Here is a 21,605-nt window from a genome sequence, read left to right on the forward strand (position 1 = left end):
TGAGCAGAGCAGTGGCGGAACTTTCAAAAAATAGTCTACGATACTTATTGTGAACTATTGTTGTTCGTTTCTTTTTGAATAAGCCAACCAAAAATAAGTCGTATGTTTTATATTATTTTTTAAAACGTTGTATTTATTGCTTTTCTTCTTATTATTAATAATAAATAGACGAACATATTTAAATCTAAAAACTACACACATAAATTCTTAAAAATGAAACAAACACCCAGGATCTGCATTCCAGTACTCAACCGAAAATATTTGAGTACAAGCTGTTCAGCCCATTGCTGATGGTCGAAAAGATACCATTGTCCGTAGAAGCGGCTGCAGCGTAGGGTGGAATGCCTGGTCTATAATGCTGCGGTATCGGCTGCATCGGCCGGTAGTACGAGGGCCCGCCCGCTCCAATTCCCTCAATGCGCTGTGGAAAGTGGGCAAAAGTTTTTTTTTCAGTTGGTGGCAGCGAATGATGTTTTTTTTTTTTTTTACTTTTAATCCATATTTATTGTCCACATTAAAAAGCCAAAAACCAACATGAGACTTAACAATATTAATAACAACAACACTTAAATATATTTACTATCGTTTTTTATACCCTGAACCCATTGAAAATGAGAAATCAGGGTATAATGTTTTTTTTTTCTGTTTTTTCTTCATTTAAACGAGTGCAAAGATATAAAAAAAAAAGAATTTTATTTGTGTGCGAGGTAATTTTTTATATATGTATATGTATATTTTTTGTTGTGTTTTTTAATTTGGCTAGTGTTACGAGTTTAATCCTAAGCTGTTTTGGTCAAGAATTTCAATTTGTTCTCTATGTGTATATATCGCTCAAGTGCAGTGCAAGCCCACTAGCGGGACTCTAGAGATCTATGTTTGGACTAGTGGATCAGTGGCAGGTCAAAGGGTCTAAAGCACTCAGCGAATATTTACAGACGCGGGGATTGACATTGCACATGCCATTGTGAGTGCTCCAGCACTCTTACTCATTGGGCGTTTGAAGTTCATCGTGCAGGAGATGGCGTTGCTTGCGTTCCTTTTTGAGCTTACGCGAGGAGCCAACATTATACTGAGCGGGGATCGGGTTATATACACAGTTATATGGGATAAAGAAGTTTGTTAGATGGATAGAACCAGCACCAGGTTGTTAGTTAGCAGTTAGAGATTGAGCTGAGCCACACTTACCTTGGAGGCCTGCAGCGTGACATTGAGCAGCGTGGGATGCTGCTCGACAATGACGAATTCCACTTCGCGGGGCGCATAGCCCTCGGCAAAGACCTAATTCAGGCAGAGAGCTGGTTATAAATGAATCCTAGCCGGCAGTTTGGCTGCACGATTTGCTTTCCTTACCTCGGCCTTGTAGTAGCCCGGCAGTAGAATGCGCCAAAATTCTCCGTATTTGGTCGTCTGGAAGCCAACGTCCCGTCCCTTGATCTTGATGGAGGCGCGCTCAATGGGCATGCCCGCTGGATCGAACACGAAGCCCTGCACGCCCCGATGGGCCTCGGCCAGAAACTTGATGAGCGACTGTTGGGACAGAGATCACATGGATAAATGTGGAGTCGAGGCAGCAAAGTGGATCTAGCATGTGTCACGGATGCTTACCAGTTGATTGTCCTCCCAGTATTTCTTGAGCTCATAGGCCGGCGGGAACTTGCAGCAGGAGATCTCCAGCGTGATCTCCATGCAGCCATACCACACATAGTTAAAGTCCTGCATGCCGCCGGTCAGCGGATACCAGGCGGCACCGTTTGTGATGCCATTCTCGAAGGCCGGCGTGGCCGACTTGCATGCCACGCCCCTGGACATCTTGGCATGGTTGCGGGCATAGACCAGGGACAGGTGCTTGAAGACATCGTCGTCGGGCGTCAGCGACGGCGCTGCCGAATAGGTCTGGAACACTGCGCCCAGGGGACATGTAGTGCGACACGAAACAAATTAAAATAACCAAAACAATACAGAAATGCAATGACAGAGACAATGAAAGGGGAGAGAGAGAGAGAGAGAGAGAGAGATGGATTTGATTAGATGAGTCAGCCAGCATCGGCGGACGTCTACTCACTCGCGCACAGGGCGGACGAACGGCAGATTCCTTTGAGCAGCCATATTGGTGCGAAGGCAAGGATTAAAGTTCAAACAGAGAGAATTGAGGGGGAGAGATAACTTTATAAATCGGAACACTCACAGACGCGAGGCCGAGCTAGACATTCGTGTTGAAGGACTGGCGCACACTTTAGAGACTACTTACTGGAGTTGGGCGTATTGTCGTACGGGTAGCTGGCCACCAAGGCGCCGCCGTGCAGGCTGCCGCTGAGCACGAACTGTATCTTGGATATCCAGTCCTTGACGGCGTCCGTCTCCGGTTGCCCGCGCTTGTTGTTCTGCTTGAAGTAGTCGGGGAAATTGCGATTCAAATCAAAGCCGCGCGCATTATAGCTGTCACAAGGCAAAAGGAAATCAGGATATAGATCGATTCGTGATTCAGGGGAACTCATTAGTCTTCAGCTTACCGCCCCTGGCCGCCGTCACAGGTGCCCTCCTTGGACACCGCATAGCCATCGGGATTCATGGTGGGCAGTATGTGAATCCTAGTGTTGTCCAGCAGCCACTTGACGTACTGATCCGTGTTGTAGCTGCTCACGAAGTACTGAATCAGATGCAGCAGCATCTCCCGGCCCACGGGCTCGTTGCCGTGTATATTGCCGACGTACTTGACGTCGGGCTTGCCCACCATATGCTCGTACGGGGACGAGCTGACCACCATCACCCACAGGTCGCGACCCTGGATGGACTTGCCGATGGAGTAGAGCGCCGTCAGGTTGGGATAACGCGCGCTTGTCGCCCTAATATGGAATGCAGACCCCTTTTGTAGATCTCTATGAACGATGGAATCGACGTGGAACTCACCTTAGGAAGCGCGTCAGCTCCTCGTGATCGTGGTAGACAAAGTCCAGATTCTGTGCGTCCGGCAGATAGGCGCGCGGCTCCGGCAGCGCCAAAGACATCTGCTCGCTGGTCACCGTCTTGGCGCTGGAGAGCAAGGTGTGGCGGCCATAGATCAACAGCAGCACCACCAGCTGCCCGGCAATGGTGTTCCGCAGTATCATTGTGTGTGTGTGTGCGCGCCTGGAGATCCGCTGATGGTGACGTCAAGTCTGTAAATGTCGAAATTGGCCAGCGAGGCTCACGTTATAAGCAGATGAAGATGGATGAGTCTCAGCTTGAGCCACTGCCATTGCCATTGCCATTGGCTGTTGGCTGTTGGCTGTTGGCTCTTTGCTTTTCTGCTTTGCTTTGTTAACAACCAGTTGTGGCCGACCAAAACGAATGGACGGGTGTACGTGCTTCAATTTGTCCAGCCGTGGCGAGCTGCTGGGGATGAGTGCATTGGCCCCACAATTCCCGACAGTTCCAGCCAGTCGGACCGCAAACGTGTTCCCCAACCAGCCCCAGCTGGCAACTGCAATCAAAGTTCATTGATTTCTATTTGTTTGCTGAGATTGTCTCTATTGCTGTCTCCCTCTCCCTATCTCACTCTCTCTCTCTCTTTCTAGATAGGTAGCCCAGGCACACCAACTGGTGATCAGTGGCCAACTGCTTGTCTAATCAGATGCCAACCGGATGGGACGTAGCTCATCAATGCAGATAAGATACAGCCAATGCCCAGCACTATGTATGTATATTTGATAGTCATAGCTACTATCTAGCCCTGATACCCCACAGGGACTATAAAAGCTACACGCCCACCGCGGATCGAGCCATTCGCAAAGCAAATCAGAACTAAAAAAAAAAAAAAAAGAACACAGAATGAAATTCAGCTGCGCATTTGTGACTCTCCTGCTGGGCTGCTCCATGGTCAGCGCTGGCCCTCAGGCCCGCGTGGCCGGTGGCGAGGATGCCGTGCCGGGCCAGCTGCCCTACCAGGCGGCGCTCTCCATTGGCGGCAGCTACAACTGTGGCGCTGCCATCATTGCCGAGCGCTATGCCCTGACCGCCCTCACCTGCGTCTGCTCGGCTGGCAAGGATACGCCGTAAGTAGCAACCCCATCCCGCCCCTCACTCTTATACACTAATTTCTACTGCAGGTGGGCCCCACAGCTATTTATGGTTACGGCTGGCACTGTGGACCTGTACAATGGCGGGCAGCGCATCCGCGTGGAGGAGATCACAGTGAACCCCAACTACAATGAGCTGAAGACAGGCATTGCACTGCTGCGCCTCAGCGAGCCGCTGGTGTTCAATGAGTATGTCGCCGCCGTGCCCCTGGCCACTGAGAACCCACCAGTGGGCGTCTATGTGGACATCTCCGGCTGGGGACGCACCAAGGAGACGGAGACCGACATGTACCGCACTCTCCAGGTCGGATACGCCATCACTGAGGCCGAGCGCCAGTGCCACCTTCCCGACGATGTCCTTGAGAGCAACGACCAGGTGCTCTGCCTGGGCCACCAGCGGCGCCAGGGCGTCTGCACCGGCGACATTGGCGGACCCGCTGTCTACCAGGACACCCTCGTCGGCCTGGCCGGCGAGACCTTGGGCGAGTGCGGCGGCATGCTGCCCGAGCGCTTCATTAGCATTGCGGCCAACCGCGAATGGATCCAAGAGCAAATGGAATAACTTATGGTCAACTTGCCCAATAAAGTCAAAAATCAATTGTCTACAATCAATCAATCAATCTATCTATCAATTGATTCTCTATTGATCCACAATTATTTGGCATACTCCAAGTATTTCACTCTAAATATATATAGTACTTCACAGTAGCACGATTCTCTATAGCTGCTCTTGAGATTAGACTATGCCGTTTCAGGGGCTTGTTTTTATTTATAGCTACATATATGTATAATAGTTGTATACAAATGTAGAAGCTCTTTAGCTAAGAGGGATCGACTTGCCTAAACTTATGTACCTTGAGCTTGGCATAGAAGAGTCTCTCTCTCTCTCTCTCTCTGTCTCTATCTAAATATATATAGAGAGATATATGTACGTATATAAAAAGTGTTCCTACATTCATCTAACTTAGTAAATTAGTTATTCGAATCGGTATACCCTATCCTAATAAAAATTTCAGCATGTAGTAATGACATCTAAATGGGCATGTAGGTATCAAAGGCTCGCGTCTATACGACTAGAAATACAGATTTCAATTGAAGCGGGTAGTCCAAGCAGGTGTACATAATCTGAACCGTTTATTCTCTGTGTCTTTAGTCTTAAAAATCCATTTGGTATCTCTAGTTTTCACGGTTAAATAACTAATTTCGACAGATTATCGATTTTAATAACAAATAAAATGGATAATAAAATACCGAGAGAAAAAAAATACATTATAATGCTTTTTCCCAGAATATCTACATATTTCGAACTTCAGTCTCTAAGTGAAGAGATTTTGTTAGTAAGTACATAAGCTCCCATTTCGAATGTAGTAGAAAATCTAGGAACTTAGAGCTGCGCTAAGTCTTTTAATGGGAAATATCCCCTCAACTATCACATCAAAATTGAACTAATACTGGGAGTGAGAGCAAACCCAGCAAGTAGCCTAAAGTATCTACATATTTGTTCTAATTGTTCTATCTCTTTGATATGATTGCTAAAATTGATATATACGTTGGGCTTACCCAAACGCAAAAAAGTTGTCAAGAATCATGGTAAAAGACTCCTTAAGCCTATGAGGCTTATCAAGTAAGAAGAAGAATAAGAAGATACCCTATACTCAGATAACATAATCACATTCACTTTCGTATATATACATACGTATATATAAGTATATATGTACAGTCACACAAGCCTCTCGGTCTTTATTTGAGCAAATTGTTTATCATTCAATTGATACTGAATAATTTATTATTATCATACGATATTTCAGTCACGAACTGTAAATGGCTTAAAAGACTTCTCCACTTCCACAAAGTTAATGGAGAGGGAACTTAATTGTATCTACCTGTTCCTCTGTCTCATTTATGCAAATTCGCTTATTTCATATGCTCGTTCACTGAGTGAATATAGTATATTAGCTTCTGTTTTTCGGAAATCAACATTCATCCATTTGCTGGTGATTGTAGCTAGTTTTAAAAGGTCGTGATATACCTCTAAAACATAGATATCACTAAATCCAAAGCAGCTAAACATTGAATAAATCCTATATACTATATTCTCGATTTACAAGCGAGGATTACACAAATGTAATTGTTGAGTTCCTCTTAAGATTCAATCCAAAATTATTCGTCTGAATCCACTCCGTGTGAGCGAGTATCATGCAGTAAGCTGTACCCTCGCTAGACTTTGAGCAATAAAAATTATGAAACTACTTGATTAAACTTGACATTTAAGAATGCCAGTTTTACCATGCCCCCAAAATCTTATCAATATCCGAGACATAACCCAAAAAGTCATGGTAGTTAGAAATGTTTGTGGAATGAGTCTTGCATGGGGGAAATTCGGTTTAAGAATAGCGTCTGTGCAGCTTGATACAATTTAAGTTTACAGATCTTATGGAGCTATATAATATATAAAAATTAGACATCCTGTCGGCACAGCTAAATAATATCAAAGCCATCTGGAGGGATTCAATGTTAGTTTCACATGTTGGTCTTGATCCAGTCCAGGTAATGGGCGACATTCACGAAGCCATTCGGCATGGAACTGCCGCAGATGTCGACGACGAATCCGCCAATGCCAACCAGCTCATTATTGTAGACAGCCGGCGCGCCAGCATCGCCTTGACAGATGCCATCGGAGGCCGTCTCGGATGCTGGCACCAGGCAGAGGACGCTCTCGTCATCGAAGTAGAGCAGCTTCTGGCAGTCGGCTGCACTGATTGCCTGGCGCTTGCCCACCTGCAGGCGTTGGCTGAGAGACCCCTCATGGGTCGTGGCTCCCCAGCCGGTGAAGGTGATCTCGGCGCCAGCAGGAGGCGCCTGGCTGGCCAGTGCTATGGGCTGTATGTTGGCGCTCAGCGTCAGTGGTTGCTGGAGCACAAGCAATGCCAGATCATTGACCCCATTGGCGTATTCCCTGTGCACGACAATGCGATCAACCTGAGCCAGCTGACCCCCGGCCAGGCGCTGGATGCTGCCCACTCGCACCAGGAAAGTGCGGGGCGGATAGCTGCAGGCAGGAAACGAGTTATTAATGCTAATGCTGGGAGACTTGTCCAACTGTCTGAGGCGTTACCTTTCAACGCCGCCGGTGGTGACGCAATGGGCTGCTGTCAGGCAGACCTTATTGCTGATCAAAGCACCTCCACAGAGGTGGAGACCCTGGCGTTGCAGCGAGACACTGTACGGATGAGAGCCGACAGCAGCCGCCTGGCCTGCAAGCAGTCGACTCGAGGGAGACGCCGCAAAGGTACCAGCTGCACCAAGCAGCAGCAGGAGCAGCCAACTGTACTGAACTCGGCTCATTTTGGGCTCAATTCTAACTAATTGAGGGCGGCCCCAGGTCTGAGACTTTTATACTGGCGTCAGAGTTTTATGACCGGCAATCTAATCGACGTAGACCAGGTCATATTAAATGCTTATCGCAGAAACAGATTAGATGCAGACCGAAGTGCCAAGCAGCTAAGCCAATGATTGGCGAATTAGTTACCATTCCGACGCCATGAATGTCCAACGCGTTTCGCTAGCAGCACTCAGCTTGACCCTAATCCTGGGTCTGGCTGTTGCCCTGCCGCAGGGCCGCCTGTTTGGCGGCGAGGATGCCAAGGTGGCCGAGTTTCCCTATGTGACATCGCTGCGCGTCAACAATGTGCACGCATGCCAGGCCATCATCATATCCCAGACTCAGTTGCTGACCGCCGCCCACTGTGTGTCCGAATTGGGCGCCAAGCCGTAAGTAGAGCGTAGCGCTCATCCCTAAAAGGAGCTACTCGATGGGAGCTGGTTACACGGAGTGAACTAGTTGCAGCAACTACTTGAACTATCGATAACACTCCAGCAGAATTTCAGCTCATCCCTAAAGGAAGCTAAGCTTTAGCTGGAGCTGTATAAAAAGTTACTGGCTAATGCTCCCTTTCTAGCTCCGGCTCCAATGTTAATGCTGCTAAGCTTCATAACATTCTCTTCTCCCTTACAGCGTTTCGGCCGACAAGCTAACGGTTCGTGTTGGCAGCATTAACGTGCTAGCCGGGGGCGAGCTAGTGGATGTCAGCGCGGTGCTAATCCATCCCTCGTACGGCAACTTTTTGCACGATCTGGCAATACTGACGCTCAGCAAGCCGCTAGTATTCAACGAGCGGGTTAACAAAATTGAGCTGCCCGAGCCCCTGGAGGAGGGCGAAGTCGAGGAGGTTCCAGCCAATGGCACGCCCGTCTATGTGGCCGGCTGGGGCGAGCAGTCGGACGGCACCACCAACTACAAGCTTCAAAAGTCCAGCCTGAACACCTTGAGCAAGCCCCTTTGTGAGCTGCAGGCTGGCTACGGCTATGACTCCGTTCTGTGCCTGGCCAGAGCCGAAAAGGAGGGCATCTGTCGCGGCGACGACGGCGGCGCTGTCGTCGATGACAACCAAGTGCTGCAGGGTATTGTCAGCTTCTTCTGGGGCAACTGCGGCACCAAATACCCCGACATATCGACACGCATCGCCTATTATCTTGACTGGATTGCAGCCAACCAGAATTAAACTTAACCCAACTTTTCGTCAATGTATTTAATTTTTTTGGACATTTTTTTACTGTGAGTGAAGTGTAAAAAAAGATATAAAAGAAAAGAGACCAAAAAAATTTGGGTTTCCGCGTGTTTATTTTATATTGCCAATTTACGATCGTTTTATGGGCCCTGAGCTGGACGGGAATTACACACGCATGTGAGAACCAAACAATCCGTTTATAGCGCCTATAAATTATAATGGGTCATATCAGAAGTTAACTAACGGCCAATTGGTTGTATCGTATACATTTGCTATATGGTCGAAAGATAGCGTTAGCTTACTGTAAAATAGAACGAACAAAGGTTCCGTATTATTGAAGCCACTCGATTTGATAGCAGCACAAATGAGTTTCAGTTCGTGGAAAGTATTCAAGACAGATAAGGATAGACGCAAAATGTTGGGGAGAAAGAGTGAGAGACAGAGCGGAAGAGAGGTAGAGAGAGGGAGCGGGAGTTATCAAGAGAAAGGCATATAAAGAGAGTGGCAGAGATCAATGAAGAAAATGGGAGTACAGAGATAGATGTAGAAAGTAAGAGAAAAGACAGAAAGAGTGACAGGAAGAGAAAAAATAAATGTATTGACAGAGAACAATGGATAGGACGGAGAGAGAGTGAAAGTGAAAGAGTGAGAAAAAATAAGACAGAAAGAGATACTGTTTCCCTATCTCCCTCATTTCTCTTTCCCTCTTTCTCATAAGAGCAAAAGCGAGAGAGAGAAAGTTGAAGAAAGAGACAGAGAGCGAGAGAAAAAACGACAAGAGAGGTAGATAGTGACTAATAGAGAAGGAAAAGGTAACAAGATCAAGAGAAACAGAGCAGAAGCTAAGCAAAAATAAAAAGAAGGAAAGCGTAGAGAGAGAAAAGGAGGGATGAAGAGAGAGACTAATTCATATAATAAAAGTTCGAGAATGGCCATGAAAAAATTCATTTTATTTTGATCTTTTATATATTTTATAAAAATATAGTTAAATAAATAAAAATTTGTGAAACTCCTATTAAAAACTTAAATTCAATTTTTATTGTAAGGAATAAAAGATATATTGTTAAAACAAGTCGATTATACAGGTGGAATATGTATAGAAAATGAAATATATTCTATTGCAATTGTAAGAAAAAAAGTCTTGATTGCTTTAAGCTTTGGCATTAGGCTCTACTATAGGAAAATCTGAAGGTCAATTGAATTCTTTTATGGATAAATGCTGTGTATATCTATTATCTATATCGTTTGAATGAAGTACGGCAATGTCTGTCGAGTGATATTGAAATGGAAAATCTTTAGTAAATCCGTTTTCAGTTCAAATTGGAACTTTGACTCATCGTCGTCATATCTTTTGAATTATGTTGCGGCTATTTCTATCTGGGATCCAACGTGTTTTCCAAACTGAAAGCCCCGTCCGGCCGATGTGCTGTCCGTCTTTATATTGGGCAATAACATTGCGAATTTATCGCTGGCATAATAGCAATAACAGTTGAAATGAGCTGCTGACCACGATAAGATTAGATTTAGTCGGCATTCCAGCGACGCAAAGCCGCCAAGCGGACAAACCCATCGACATGGAAGCATTTGCACTGCGCATTCGACAAAGAGGAGGCGATTCGCGTACCAAAACTTAGCTACGAATTGACACTGAGATGGGTAAACTGGGAGCATTGCAGCTGCTGCTGCTAGTCGGCTTCTTGGCCATGGCCGTGGCCAACGATTCAGCCCCAGAGGGCCGCATATTGGGCGGCGAGGAGGCCGCTGCCAACTACGCACCCTACGCCGTATCCCTGCGCATCGACAACGCGCACGTGTGCGGCGCCAGCATCGTCTCCGAGTCGCATCTGCTGACAGCCGCCCACTGCTGCTATCGGGATGGCAAGCTGTAAGTGTGACCCACAGCCGGGATGTGCTCATATGCTCAATACCTCTCTCTCTCTCTCTCTCTCTCTCTCTCTCTCTGGAGCAGTGTCGATGCCAGCCGCTTGTCGGCTCGCGTGGGCAGCACCAATCAGTATGCCGGCGGACGCATTGTGACCGTTGATTCGGTCACACCCCATCCCGACTATAACCAGCTGAGCAACAATCTGGCCGTCATCAAGCTGGCCAGTCCGCTGACCCTGACGGACCGCATCCAGACCATTGAGCTGGTGGACATAGACGAGGCGCTGCCGGAGGACGGCGCCAAGGTCAGCGTCGCCGGCTGGGGCACCACCGTCGAGGGCATTACCTCGTTCAAGCTGCGCCAGCTCGATCTGAAGCTAGCTGCGAGCAGCAGCTGCCTGGACGCGTACAGTGACTACGATCCGGCCAAGAGCTTCTGCCTGGCCCATGCCCTCAGGGAAGGCACCTGCCATGGCGATGGCGGCAGTGCAGCCATCCACAACGGACGCCTCATCGGCGTCAGCAACTTTGTGGTCGGCGCCTGCGGCTCTCGCTATCCGGACGTCTTCGTGCGCGTTGCCGGCTACAAGGATTGGCTGCAGGAGCAGCTCCGCAACTAACCTAATGTACCCCAACCAGTCTATACCAAATATATATATATATCTGCTTTCATTATTAAAATCCAATAAGAAACGAATTGGATTGCTGTTGTTTATTGGGCGATCCATTTAGTAGGACATAAATAAACTTGTTATATAGGAATCGGAGGCTCGAGTTCCAGCTCCAATCTAAGATAGAAAATCAAATCTATTTCCCTTTCACTCTCCCGGGGAAACGGAAAAGTGAAAGAACTAACAAAGTAAAGTCAGTTATAATCTAGAACCAGATATCTACATAGCTGTACCTCTTAAATGACGGCTGAAATATTATGTGATCTATTAACATCTCTGTCTAGTTGTTGCCCAGCGGATAATCCATTCAGATTTCCTATTGTAAACATACTCAAATATACTCAATGTAAGGTCTCTCCGGTAAGCATTATACAATAATATTTTAGTTTAGATTAGGCCGTAGTGTTTGGATGACTAAGAAAATTCTGAATATATAAATCATATTTAGCCACTGCGCTAAATTTATATTTATACAGTCCATAAATATTGCTGATCATGTCACAAACCAAACGTTTTCAAACTCAAGTCGAAGTCTGAATATCCTTATTATTTTACACGTATATATGTATTATAGGAATTGCTTTGAGATAAAAAGAGCAAAATCAAGAATAATAATAGTTCGAGAAAGGTGTATAACTTTCTCCTCATAGACTCATAAAGAATACAGAATTCAAGAGACTCTATTCAGACGTTTCTTTCTACTCTAATAGCTTCTAGAAATGTATCGATTACTCATTGACACCAAATATTAATAGATAAGATATAGCTGCGGATTTGTCGTACTCGTGAATCCTTAATCATTGCCGATGTCTTATCTCATCGTAAAGTATTCAAGGGCATTATCTTGTCTCATATTACCGCAATACGACATATACCAGATACTGTTTGATTAACATTTGGGTATACTATATTTAGTATGCTAATCTAGAACTACAGAGTTAACTACAGTAATTGTTTTATTTTTGAATATATAGGAATACTCTTATCGTAGAGTGACCGACCAAATAAAGTAATGAAAACATTATCGATAATTTCTAAATTTTCCATATCCATCTCTTTAAAAAATTTCAAATATTTTTGATGTATTTGGAACAGATATCCAAATTAGAAAATATGCATTTTCTGTGGATATTTTATAATTTCTAAAATATAGAATATTAATTTCGATAAGGCAGTAGAATGAATTATCAATGAAATAGATAACATTGTATTGCTCACTGTTGCCATAATCTAGATTATATTTACTTCACTGAGTCAGTATATACATATACATATATAAAATTCAGGATCATCGAGATCTATTCATTTACAAATTCGAATGGCCATCCTATCTATCATCTAGAGTCATAGGAGAGAAGTTTTTTATATGAATGATATATTGGAATTGATGGTATAGAAGGGATTTTAGTATAAATCAAAATTTGATTACAGCATTTGTACTTATGTTCGACAACTTGCCAATAAGCTGATTATAATCTCAAGCTGACTATAATCGCATTAGCTTCTTAAAACTAAAGGCCGTACATATTGTACTTTTATAGAGGCTGTTGCGTAGCCGGAGAAGTTTCCCCCACAATATATCACACGGCTGAAAAGCCATAGTTTTATAACACGCAATTTATTGTTATGGGCGAAACCCTTGACGGATAAGCCCACAATTCAGCAGTCGACGGATAAGCTATCGATTACGTACATATACCCGCTCAAGCTGCAAAGAGAGTATATTGGTTTTGGACAATCTCAGGCCAAGTGTCCGATTGAGCGTTTATTATAAACGCATTCATTCCTATTACCTGGTTATCTTCAGGTCGGATATTCCCGAGCTCTTTTATATTATTTTTGGGAGAAGGAACACGGTTTACTAATCACAGTTCGATGGAATCTAGTTCGATGATCAGAGCGAACGGGAGAGAGACATATTACCCGCAGCGATAAGGTATTGACTGGAACCAGTAATCCACTGTGATTAGTGCATAAATAGACCCACTCTCCCATCGTCGACAACCACTCGCTAGCTTCGCCATGTGGAGAGCTCTGATATTTGCCTGTTCGGCGCTGACCGTGATCTCGGCGGCTCCCCAATCGTCGCCGACGGGACGCGTGGTCGGGGGCAAGGATGCAAGTGCTGCACAGTTTCCGCATCAGATCTCGCTGCGCTACCAGGGAGCCCACATCTGCGGCGGCTCCATCATTGCCCGAGACTACATCTTGACCGCAGCCCACTGCGTCACCGAACAACTGGAGAACGGAACTTTGATCCCGTGAGTACTGCAGCTCAGCTGGACTCTATTCCAGTAATCCTAACCCATTTTCCTTCCATACACATCTACATAAATGCGCAGCACGCCTGCCAGTGCGATCACCATTCGGGCCGGCACCCTGGACCGCTTCGTCGGCGGCATGATAAGGAATGTGGCTCACGTGCGAGTGCACGAGGAATACAAAAGCTTCTGGAACGACTTGGCGCTGCTGAAGCTGGAGAGCCCGCTCATCTACTCCAACCAGATACGCGCCATTCCACTGGCCAGCGCGGAGACACCGGTCGGCAGCGACGTGATCATCTCCGGCTGGGGCAGGCTCTGGCACGAGGGCGACTTGCCGCGCCAGCTGCAATTCAATACGCTCAGCGCCATATCGAAGCTGCAATGCGCCACCTCCATCGCCGTCTACAGGGATAGCATGCTCTGCCTGGCCCACGAGATGGACAACGGCGCCTGCAACGGCGACTCTGGTGGCCCGGCCATCTACAATGGCGAGCTCGTGGGCGTCGCTGGCTTTGTGGTCAACGGCTGCGGCTCCTCCCGGCCCGATGGCTATGCTAAGGTGTTCTACCATCGCGACTGGATCATCCAGCATGCCAACTTGTAGAGCAAACGATAGTACGCAATAAATCAAGTAAATTAAACCAAATCTTAGAGAACTACTGACCGGATTCGTGGGCAGGGTAAAGGCAGGGTAGAGGGTATTAGCAATTCATGAATTTAATAGGTCGATATTTAATTTTCAGTCTATAGTCCGTAATACCCTTGGTAATTCCCTTAGTCAATCGGACAGTCCCAAGTGCATAAAGCTATGAATCTTAAAATGAGAAGCTCATGTAGTGCCCCGCTTTAAGCAAGAGCCTGAACAAGTTCGATTTTTTATAATATAGAGAATTTTTACAAAGCCAAATGGTTCCATTATCCATTTACCATAGTTATCAAGAGATACACTCAAATCATCCCATAAGCTCAACTTGTGCTCTACCAAAATTATTTTAAACAAAGAATTTAAATTTGAATAGCTAACGAGCTGAGCAGAAAACAAGTAAGAAAGCTCTAGTCGAGACTGCTCGACTACGAGATCCCCTGAACCCTTGGAGCAATAGATATTTCAATAATTTTTCGCGTCTTTCAGCTTACACAAGAAACACGCACACACACACACACACGCACGTACGCACACACAAACATACATACACACACACGCATACACACACACATACACACACACGCATACACACACACATACACACACAAGCACCCACGCATAAACACGCATGGGCTGCAGTGTGCGCTTACTATGAGAACTTAATTGTTTAATAACTTTTTTTATGGACGTACGATCTTCATGAAACTTTCAGATTATGATTATAACATGGATATGCATGTAATTGCCAATGCACAAGTCTCTAGTATTTGAAATACGCTTTTTACAAAAGTGATGGTGAGGGGGTGAATTTAAGGGTGGGGGGTAAATTTTAACAAAAATCGAAATTGTATAAATTGCATATAAGCATACATAAAAAATTTGGAGACTCTAGCAATAAAGGTGTAGAAGATATAATTTTATAACTGGTTTTCGATAAGGTTTTTTATCGATAAAAAAAGATCGGGATGAGTTATCGATTTTTAATGATAAACTTGATATGCGCGCTGTAATTACGGACATTTTAAAAAAAATTTGAAATCTCTAGCTCTTATATCTTCAGAAATCGACGCGCTCAAACATACGGACAGACGGACAGACGGACAGACGGACAGACGGACAGACAGACAGACGGACAGGGCCAAATCGACTCAGCTCGTCACCCTGATCAAGAATATATATACTTTGTGGGGTCTGCCACGCCTCCTTCTGCCTGTTACATACATTTCAACAAAACCATTATACCCTGATTTCCCATTTTCAATGGGTTCAGGGTATAAAAAGGGGAAAAACTAGATAAATTGACATTTTTAATATTGACTGTAAAGAAAATAATGCTTAGACTGCTCGAATGGGGAGTGACCGACTGATGACTACACTGGGCACTCTCATATGCATATGGTAGCAAATTGATATTAAGTATTACCCATTTCAGACATATTATTACATATATATATATGTATATATGTATATCTACAAATGCATTACAAGAATACGGTGTCTTATGGTCAAATTTAAAGCCATGCCTTCAACAATTGAATCGAAGTATCGATTGTTATCGATAATAAATAATCGGGGGATGAACACTATAAACTTGCATTGCATGAAATGATAGAACGATAAATACATATTTGAATTGTGAGCCTCACAATGTGAGGTCCTGGCTTGATTGATGATCTCTGTTCATTCTCAACTGAAGAATATATTCGATTATACTCTGCCAGCACAAATCTTTGACTGTGATCTGTCAGAGCCAGGGAAATCCCTGATCTATATGGGTGTTATACACATGTGATGCAATATAATGAACTCTGAGCACGTGTCGAGCTTGCTTAAAGCTGTTTTTGTTTTTATTTTATTTTATTTTTTTTTTTTGGTAATTAAGGGGCTGTCATTTAGCAGACTGATAAGTTCCGTAGAAGGGAGCGTGGCTGATGATGATGATGATGATGGATTGTCATATAAAAGCAGGCAACGTCAACTCGTGCCGAGCACTTGACGGGAGAAATGGAGCTGCTAGGGAGACTATTGACGCCGCTGCTGCTCCTGCTGCTGGAGATCTCGCTTGCCCGCTGCGAGCAGGAGCGGGAAGAGACGACAACCAGCCGGCCGTTGGTGCCCATACGTCCGCGCATTGTGGGCGGACGACGCGCCAGTGCCGGGCAGTTCGGGCATCAGGTGTCGCTCCGCTACTTTGGCCATCATATCTGCGGCGGCTCCATAATATCGGCCAGCTATGTGCTGACCGCGGCGCACTGCGTCCAGTTCGGACAGGATGTGTAAGTTGAATCGCTAGACTCAAGTGCCGCAAATCGCGCTCGCTAACCCACTGTCCACAGCACAGATCCATCCAGGCTGGCGGTGCAGGCGGGCAGCCTGAGGCTGAACAGCTACGCTGTCTACGTGGATGTGGCAGCCATCGAGGTGCATCCGCAGTACCTAAATGGGGGCCAGGGCTACGACATTGCCCTGCTGCGTCTGGCCAGGCCACTCGGCCTCAATGCCAACATTGTCGCCATCCCGCTGGCCGAGGAGGATCCGCCAGCTGATTCCGTAGTGCACATTTCCGGCTGGGGCGCCATCTTCCACGGCGGACCCACCTCCAACGACCTGCTGTACGTCCAGGTGCGCAGCATTGCGCGCTCCGATTGCACCAGCCACTACATGAGGCGTCTGCCCTCGACGACCATGTGCCTGCTGCATGGCGCCAATCTGGGTGCCTGCCACGGCGACTCCGGCGGACCGGCTGTCTACGAGGGTCGCCTCGTAGGCGTGGCCAGCTTTGTGCTGGGCGCCTGCGGCCGGGAAGCGCCCGACGGCTACGAAAGCATCGCTACCCTGCGCAGCTGGATAATCAGCAATTCCGACCTATGATCTGTCGGATATTCGAAGGGTCTTTCCCGTATTCGCATGCCCAATAAAAACATATATGAATATATATAATATAATCGGAGAAATTCTCTCTTGCTATTAGGAAATTTAAATTATTCAAGTCAAATCACCTATTACAGGGTATGCCTGAATGTGGAATGACGACAGGGTATTACTGACAGCCTGCAGTTAGCTCTGTAACGGCTTTTTCTTTGAATTTAAGCTATGAATATGTGAATATAAGAATAATATACATACATATGTATGAAGCTAAAGCAACAACTAATTCCTAAGGATTACAGGTTATAGTTGACCAACTGACAGAGTGACGAACAGATGTAAGCTACCCAGATTCTCTCCAAGCACATATCTGCCCAAAACTAGTTCTAGTCGAAAAGCATTCCAATACGATTACAAGGTATTAATTACAGATATCAATTCATCTACAAATATATAGTAATACGATTACAGGGTACTCATTACAGATTTCAATTCATCTACAAATATGTAGTAACTGTAGTCGGAGTATTCTGGAAACTATCAGCTGTAACTCCAGGAACTTGACCTTTCGATATTGCAAAGTGTGAAGCTGGTGAATAGAGTATTCAGCAGTCGGTGTCTGCTTAGAGCTGTTTGATTCATGGCATATTCAAATTGTATTTGAAAACAGTTTATATGCAGAGAGTAATTGAAAGGGTTGAATATTTCCGGAGTACTGAGTGAGTGAATCATTCGCTTCGAGCTTCCGTTAAATTGTCGGCGCGGGTTCTAATTTCCCCATTTGGCTGGGCGAGTGAAAAGAGTGAAATGAGTGAAATGCCGCGGCTGGGTTATTAGAGCGTGGCCCTAGCCATTAACCCAACCCCCTCTGACCGACGGCCCACAATCGAGAGCAGCCACATCGACGTCAATTGGGGAACAGCGACCCCGCCGGATCCATTTAGACCGCAATTTCAGTTGCCGCCAGTGAAAGTGAAAAACTTCAGACCAGATTTGCTTTGGCTTTTGTTGTTGTTGTTCAGTAATTTTCCGTTTTGTTAATTTTTGTTGTTTTTGATTTCGTCACGAGATTTCCAACTATTCGTTTTGCAGGCATTAACATCCACTTACTCAGGCGCCAGCCCCCCGCCCTTCCCTCTTGCCAGAAAGTATTTTGTTTTGTTTTCATTACACTTGTCTCACACGCTTCGTCGTCGCCAGCTTCACAGCTTTTCTTCATTTTCCCCGAAAGCCTCCTCTGGCCCCTATCATCGACACCCCCTTTCCCCTCCAGCTACCCTCACAGTCCGGCAATTAACGTACGCCAGTTCATCCGCATCTCAGTCAAGCGTAAAATTCGGCGTGCCAAGCGGATTGACGTGCTGCAAGTCATCGAACTCCAGAGGCGGGCCTAAACGCCTTATTGCCAAGTGCCAGCTGCCAAGTGCCAAGTGCGACCAGGGCGTTAAGGCCAAAAAGAAGCCGCCCAAATAACACTGTCCAACATAACAATGGAACGAGCGATGTCAACTGTTTCGCCTTCCATCAAATTACGTTTTTTTTTTGTTAACCTTTTAGGATCTGATTCAATTTTGAATCTAAAACTAGATCCAGCTTGTAGAAGGCTCCAAGGTAACTTAACTGTAAAATTTGCCAAATATGTGCAAATTATAGGGTATTTTTCAAAGAGGGGGCTATCAGCAACTCAATTATCCAATTTTGGAGCTAGCTAGATCTATAAAAATGTAAAACTTTTTGATCTTGGGTTTTTAATGCGACTATACTAATTAGATTACTGATATACCAGAAAAGCATTTTACGATGCCACGGCCAAATCTCTAGCGTCAATACCATCGAAATGGTTTGTATTCATATATAGAGACAGACGGACATTACATAAAACCAATATATTTTTTGTACTGTGGGAATATAGTGTAAACAGAATTGGAAAAATATGGAGGCCTTAGGTAAAGTATTTTTACTACATTTCTTGAAAGTAATCAATTTTGGTTGGGCTATTATTTTTTTATTTTTGCGTTTTAATTCATGGCTATTTCACGACTTTCTTTTATTCAAAGTATTTAACTTTTTCATTTCTTTCGTACCGGAAACCCCATTTTGTAGTTCATCAGACATTCAGAATTTTCACTAGAATAATTAATGTTTTTTCTTTGTTTAAGGAAATTGTTATACGAAAAATGTATCATTCGTGAATCAAAGTACAAAGTAACTCTTATAGTTTTTGTCCTGAAAGCTAACTACTGGGAATTTGTATTGCTGTCAAAAATGGAGCCAGCTCATTTGAGCTCTTCTTCACTTTGGATATTAGTAGATCGAAAATTAAACTGTGGCGTTTAAAAGAAATGATGACTGTGACATTCCCAGATAGAGCTAGTTCATTTGAACTGTTGCTCATTTGCCAGCAATTTCAATTGGAGATGTTAATTTATCATGATTCAAAGTTCCCAGCAGTTCATTTAGGTGTAGTTTATGTTCCCAGATACTACTAACTGGTATGGCGATTATGTTCCCAGATAGAGCTAGTTCATTTGAATGCTGATTGGCAGTGAATTGAGCTTGGCAGTTGGAAATCCGAACTGAATAGATCGAAATGCACCTGCTCGGACTTGTTTGGCGGCTCAGCCAACCCAAATGAGCGTCGCAATTTCACCTGTGTGCCACATTGATACCGAAAACAAATTGAATTGACTTTGACTCGAATGTGGCGCTGGTGGAGCTGCAATTGCCGTTGGGTTTTGGTTGTGGTTTTTTGGTTTTATTTTATTGCGTTTGTCTTTCCATGAAGAGTAATCAAAATTGAGATGGGTCCAGAGCCGCTGATGTTGGATTGAAACGGAATAAGATAGTTTTATTTTCCAATATTAAATGACGAACGAGCAGAGAAACGGACAAGCGGATGAGCGGATGGGCGGGTGTAAAGCGACTTGTAAAATAAATCCCATGAGCAAGCGACGATCAAAGAGCACATGAGCACTTGATAACGGGTTTTTGAATCCGGCCGCAGTTACCACTGCCGTCGCAGTCAAAGCCAACGTCAACGTCAGCGCCAGCGACAGCAGCGACAGAGAAAGAGGCGATGCACAGAGCGGAGACCAGAGACCAGAGACCAGAGCGCAGACCCCACAGACAAAGCTAACCCACTAACCTTGTTACTGTTTCTGTCTACCTATCTAACCCATCTCCCGCTGGCTATGCCTCTCGTTGTCGCATTGAAAGTTGTTGTCAAGTTCAATGCTGCGACTGCGGTGACTGCAGCGACGGCCATGACGGAAGCGTCTGCGCTGGCGTCATGGCAGAGAAAGCAGCGAAAAAAGGATATGACGCGGAGAGAGTGACGTCGGCAGAGACATGCGCAGTTGCTTACTGGGTTAGTAGTAGTAGTAGTAGTAGTAATAGATGTGTGTGTGTGTGTGTGTGAAAGTCTCTCTCTGTGTGTTTCGGTGTGTGGGTGGTTGGGTGCTTGGGCTAGCTGACTCTCGTTTATATAACAACAATAAACTGCATGCAGCTGCTGCCGACGTCTCTTGCATTGACCTTCACCTTGGCAGTGGAAATAGCAGTGGCAACGTAGACGACGACCTTGCCGCTGCGTCTGCCTCTGCCATGGTCGAGTTAAGGATTCTGCTGGCCTTGATCTTCAAAGTGCACGTGCGGAATCATTATCAAGGGATAATTCAATTTGTTATGATTTCAATTACCTGATCTGTGCTTTCTAGCTGACTCGTTTTAATGATGCTGTCGCTGCTGCGTGTTGTCGTCGCTGTTGTCGTCCGAGTAGTTGGCTACAACTGCAAAAGAATTTGCATAAAATACAATCAGCTTTTATTTAAACGTACGCTCTTGCCGGGCTTCAATTTCTTCGCACACTTTCTGTTGCCAAAAAAAAAAACAAAAAAACAAAAAAAAACAAACAATCACAAACAAGCGATGACAATAAAAGTATACAAAAACCAACAACAACAAAAAACACAATGCAAATCAGAATTCTTAGGCGACAAAAAAGTTTCTCTTTGCGCCTACGCAATAAACGGTTTAATTAGCACGCACCGCACACGCACTGAGGCCATAAAGCAACAATGGGCAATGGGAATGGTAACGGGAATGAGAATGGGGAATGGGATGGAGAAAAGCACAACAATAACAGTTAGTTTATGCTTTAAGGAAGCGTCTTGAATATTAGCCGTTGCTTCTTACATTCGAATTATATACGATGCGCGTTTGGCCGGAGTGAAAGAGAGCCGCAGTACCAGAGAGCAAGTCAGACGCGTCCGTCAGCAAGCGCCGTTAAAGTTCGACTGGCAGGCGGTTGCTTTAAGCCAGAGGCAGTGACGTTGACTTTGATGTTGGCAGAGCAGCAACGCCAGCAGCCGCAGCCGCAACAGCAGCCGCAGCAGCCGCAGCAGCAGAGGCAGTGTCTTTATCCACATCCGCTGTTTATTCTCAAAAGTGATAGCATACAGACTAACCATATTTTCAGTAACCTTTACTTTATTTATACTTTACAATCTATACTCCTAGTAATCTGGCCAACTTCAGCTCCTCAGGTATATCACAGCTTTATCTTACAGTTCAAATTCAATTTATGCACTGCTCAAGTATTCATATTTAAAGTGCGCGCCGAGTTGCATAGCAAGCAGCATATGTAAGCA

At 45.2% G+C, this 21,605-nt stretch overlaps 7 protein-coding genes across 11 annotated transcripts; 5 read left to right on the forward strand and 2 right to left on the reverse strand.

The window, feature by feature from the left end:
- Nucleotides 1-152: 152 nt before the first annotated feature.
- On the reverse strand, nt 153-21,259 carry LOC6584713 (carboxypeptidase M). 5 transcript variants are annotated; one of them, XM_015161255.3, is made up of 10 exons: nt 21,151-21,259; nt 20,655-20,744; nt 2,908-3,155; nt 2,511-2,843; nt 2,249-2,436; nt 2,063-2,092; nt 1,606-1,901; nt 1,351-1,527; nt 1,186-1,278; nt 153-421 (listed from the first exon to the last, which is right to left on the reverse strand). In XM_015161255.3, exons 3-10 carry the CDS (start codon nt 3,105-3,107, stop codon nt 248-250), a joined length of 1,491 nt encoding a protein of 496 aa, XP_015016741.1. In that variant the 5' UTR covers nt 3,108-3,155; nt 20,655-20,744; nt 21,151-21,259; the 3' UTR covers nt 153-247. The 5 variants fall into 5 exon arrangements, with proteins under 5 accessions (XP_015016741.1, XP_032588113.1, XP_002010356.2 ...); XM_032732222.2 differs by having other exon boundaries at nt 2,063-2,104; XM_032732224.2 differs by lacking the exon at nt 153-421 and adding an exon at nt 721-1,069 and having other exon boundaries at nt 2,063-2,104.
- On the forward strand, nt 3,762-4,667 carry LOC6584714 (serine protease SP24D). The gene is made up of 2 exons (XM_002010321.4): nt 3,762-4,031; nt 4,086-4,667. Exons 1-2 carry the CDS (start codon nt 3,808-3,810, stop codon nt 4,615-4,617), a joined length of 756 nt encoding a protein of 251 aa, XP_002010357.1. The 5' UTR covers nt 3,762-3,807; the 3' UTR covers nt 4,618-4,667.
- On the reverse strand, nt 6,434-7,427 carry LOC6584715 (serine protease SP24D). The gene is made up of 2 exons (XM_002010322.4): nt 7,171-7,427; nt 6,434-7,104 (listed from the first exon to the last, which is right to left on the reverse strand). The coding sequence occupies exons 1-2, from the start codon at nt 7,398-7,400 to the stop codon at nt 6,576-6,578; spliced, it is 759 nt and encodes a 252-aa protein (XP_002010358.1). The 5' UTR covers nt 7,401-7,427; the 3' UTR covers nt 6,434-6,575.
- LOC6584716 (chymotrypsin-1) lies at nt 7,597-8,742 on the forward strand. Its single transcript, XM_002010323.4, has 2 exons — nt 7,597-7,826; nt 8,071-8,742. The coding sequence occupies exons 1-2, from the start codon at nt 7,597-7,599 to the stop codon at nt 8,615-8,617; spliced, it is 777 nt and encodes a 258-aa protein (XP_002010359.1). The 3' UTR covers nt 8,618-8,742.
- On the forward strand, nt 10,202-11,204 carry LOC6584717 (trypsin alpha-3). Its single transcript, XM_002010324.4, has 2 exons — nt 10,202-10,508; nt 10,593-11,204. Exons 1-2 carry the CDS (start codon nt 10,276-10,278, stop codon nt 11,125-11,127), a joined length of 768 nt encoding a protein of 255 aa, XP_002010360.1. The 5' UTR covers nt 10,202-10,275; the 3' UTR covers nt 11,128-11,204.
- On the forward strand, nt 13,179-14,088 carry LOC6584718 (serine protease SP24D). Its single transcript, XM_002010325.4, has 2 exons — nt 13,179-13,439; nt 13,521-14,088. The coding sequence occupies exons 1-2, from the start codon at nt 13,201-13,203 to the stop codon at nt 14,044-14,046; spliced, it is 765 nt and encodes a 254-aa protein (XP_002010361.1). The 5' UTR covers nt 13,179-13,200; the 3' UTR covers nt 14,047-14,088.
- LOC6584719 (serine protease SP24D) lies at nt 16,077-17,033 on the forward strand. The gene is made up of 2 exons (XM_002010326.4): nt 16,077-16,364; nt 16,425-17,033. The coding sequence occupies exons 1-2, from the start codon at nt 16,093-16,095 to the stop codon at nt 16,957-16,959; spliced, it is 807 nt and encodes a 268-aa protein (XP_002010362.1). The 5' UTR covers nt 16,077-16,092; the 3' UTR covers nt 16,960-17,033.
- Nucleotides 21,260-21,605: the final 346 nt, after the last annotated feature.

Source organism: Drosophila mojavensis, unplaced genomic scaffold (assembly GCF_018153725.1).
Source record: "Drosophila mojavensis isolate 15081-1352.22 unplaced genomic scaffold, ASM1815372v1 contig_136, whole genome shotgun sequence".
NCBI lineage: Eukaryota > Metazoa > Arthropoda > Insecta > Diptera > Drosophilidae > Drosophila > Drosophila mojavensis.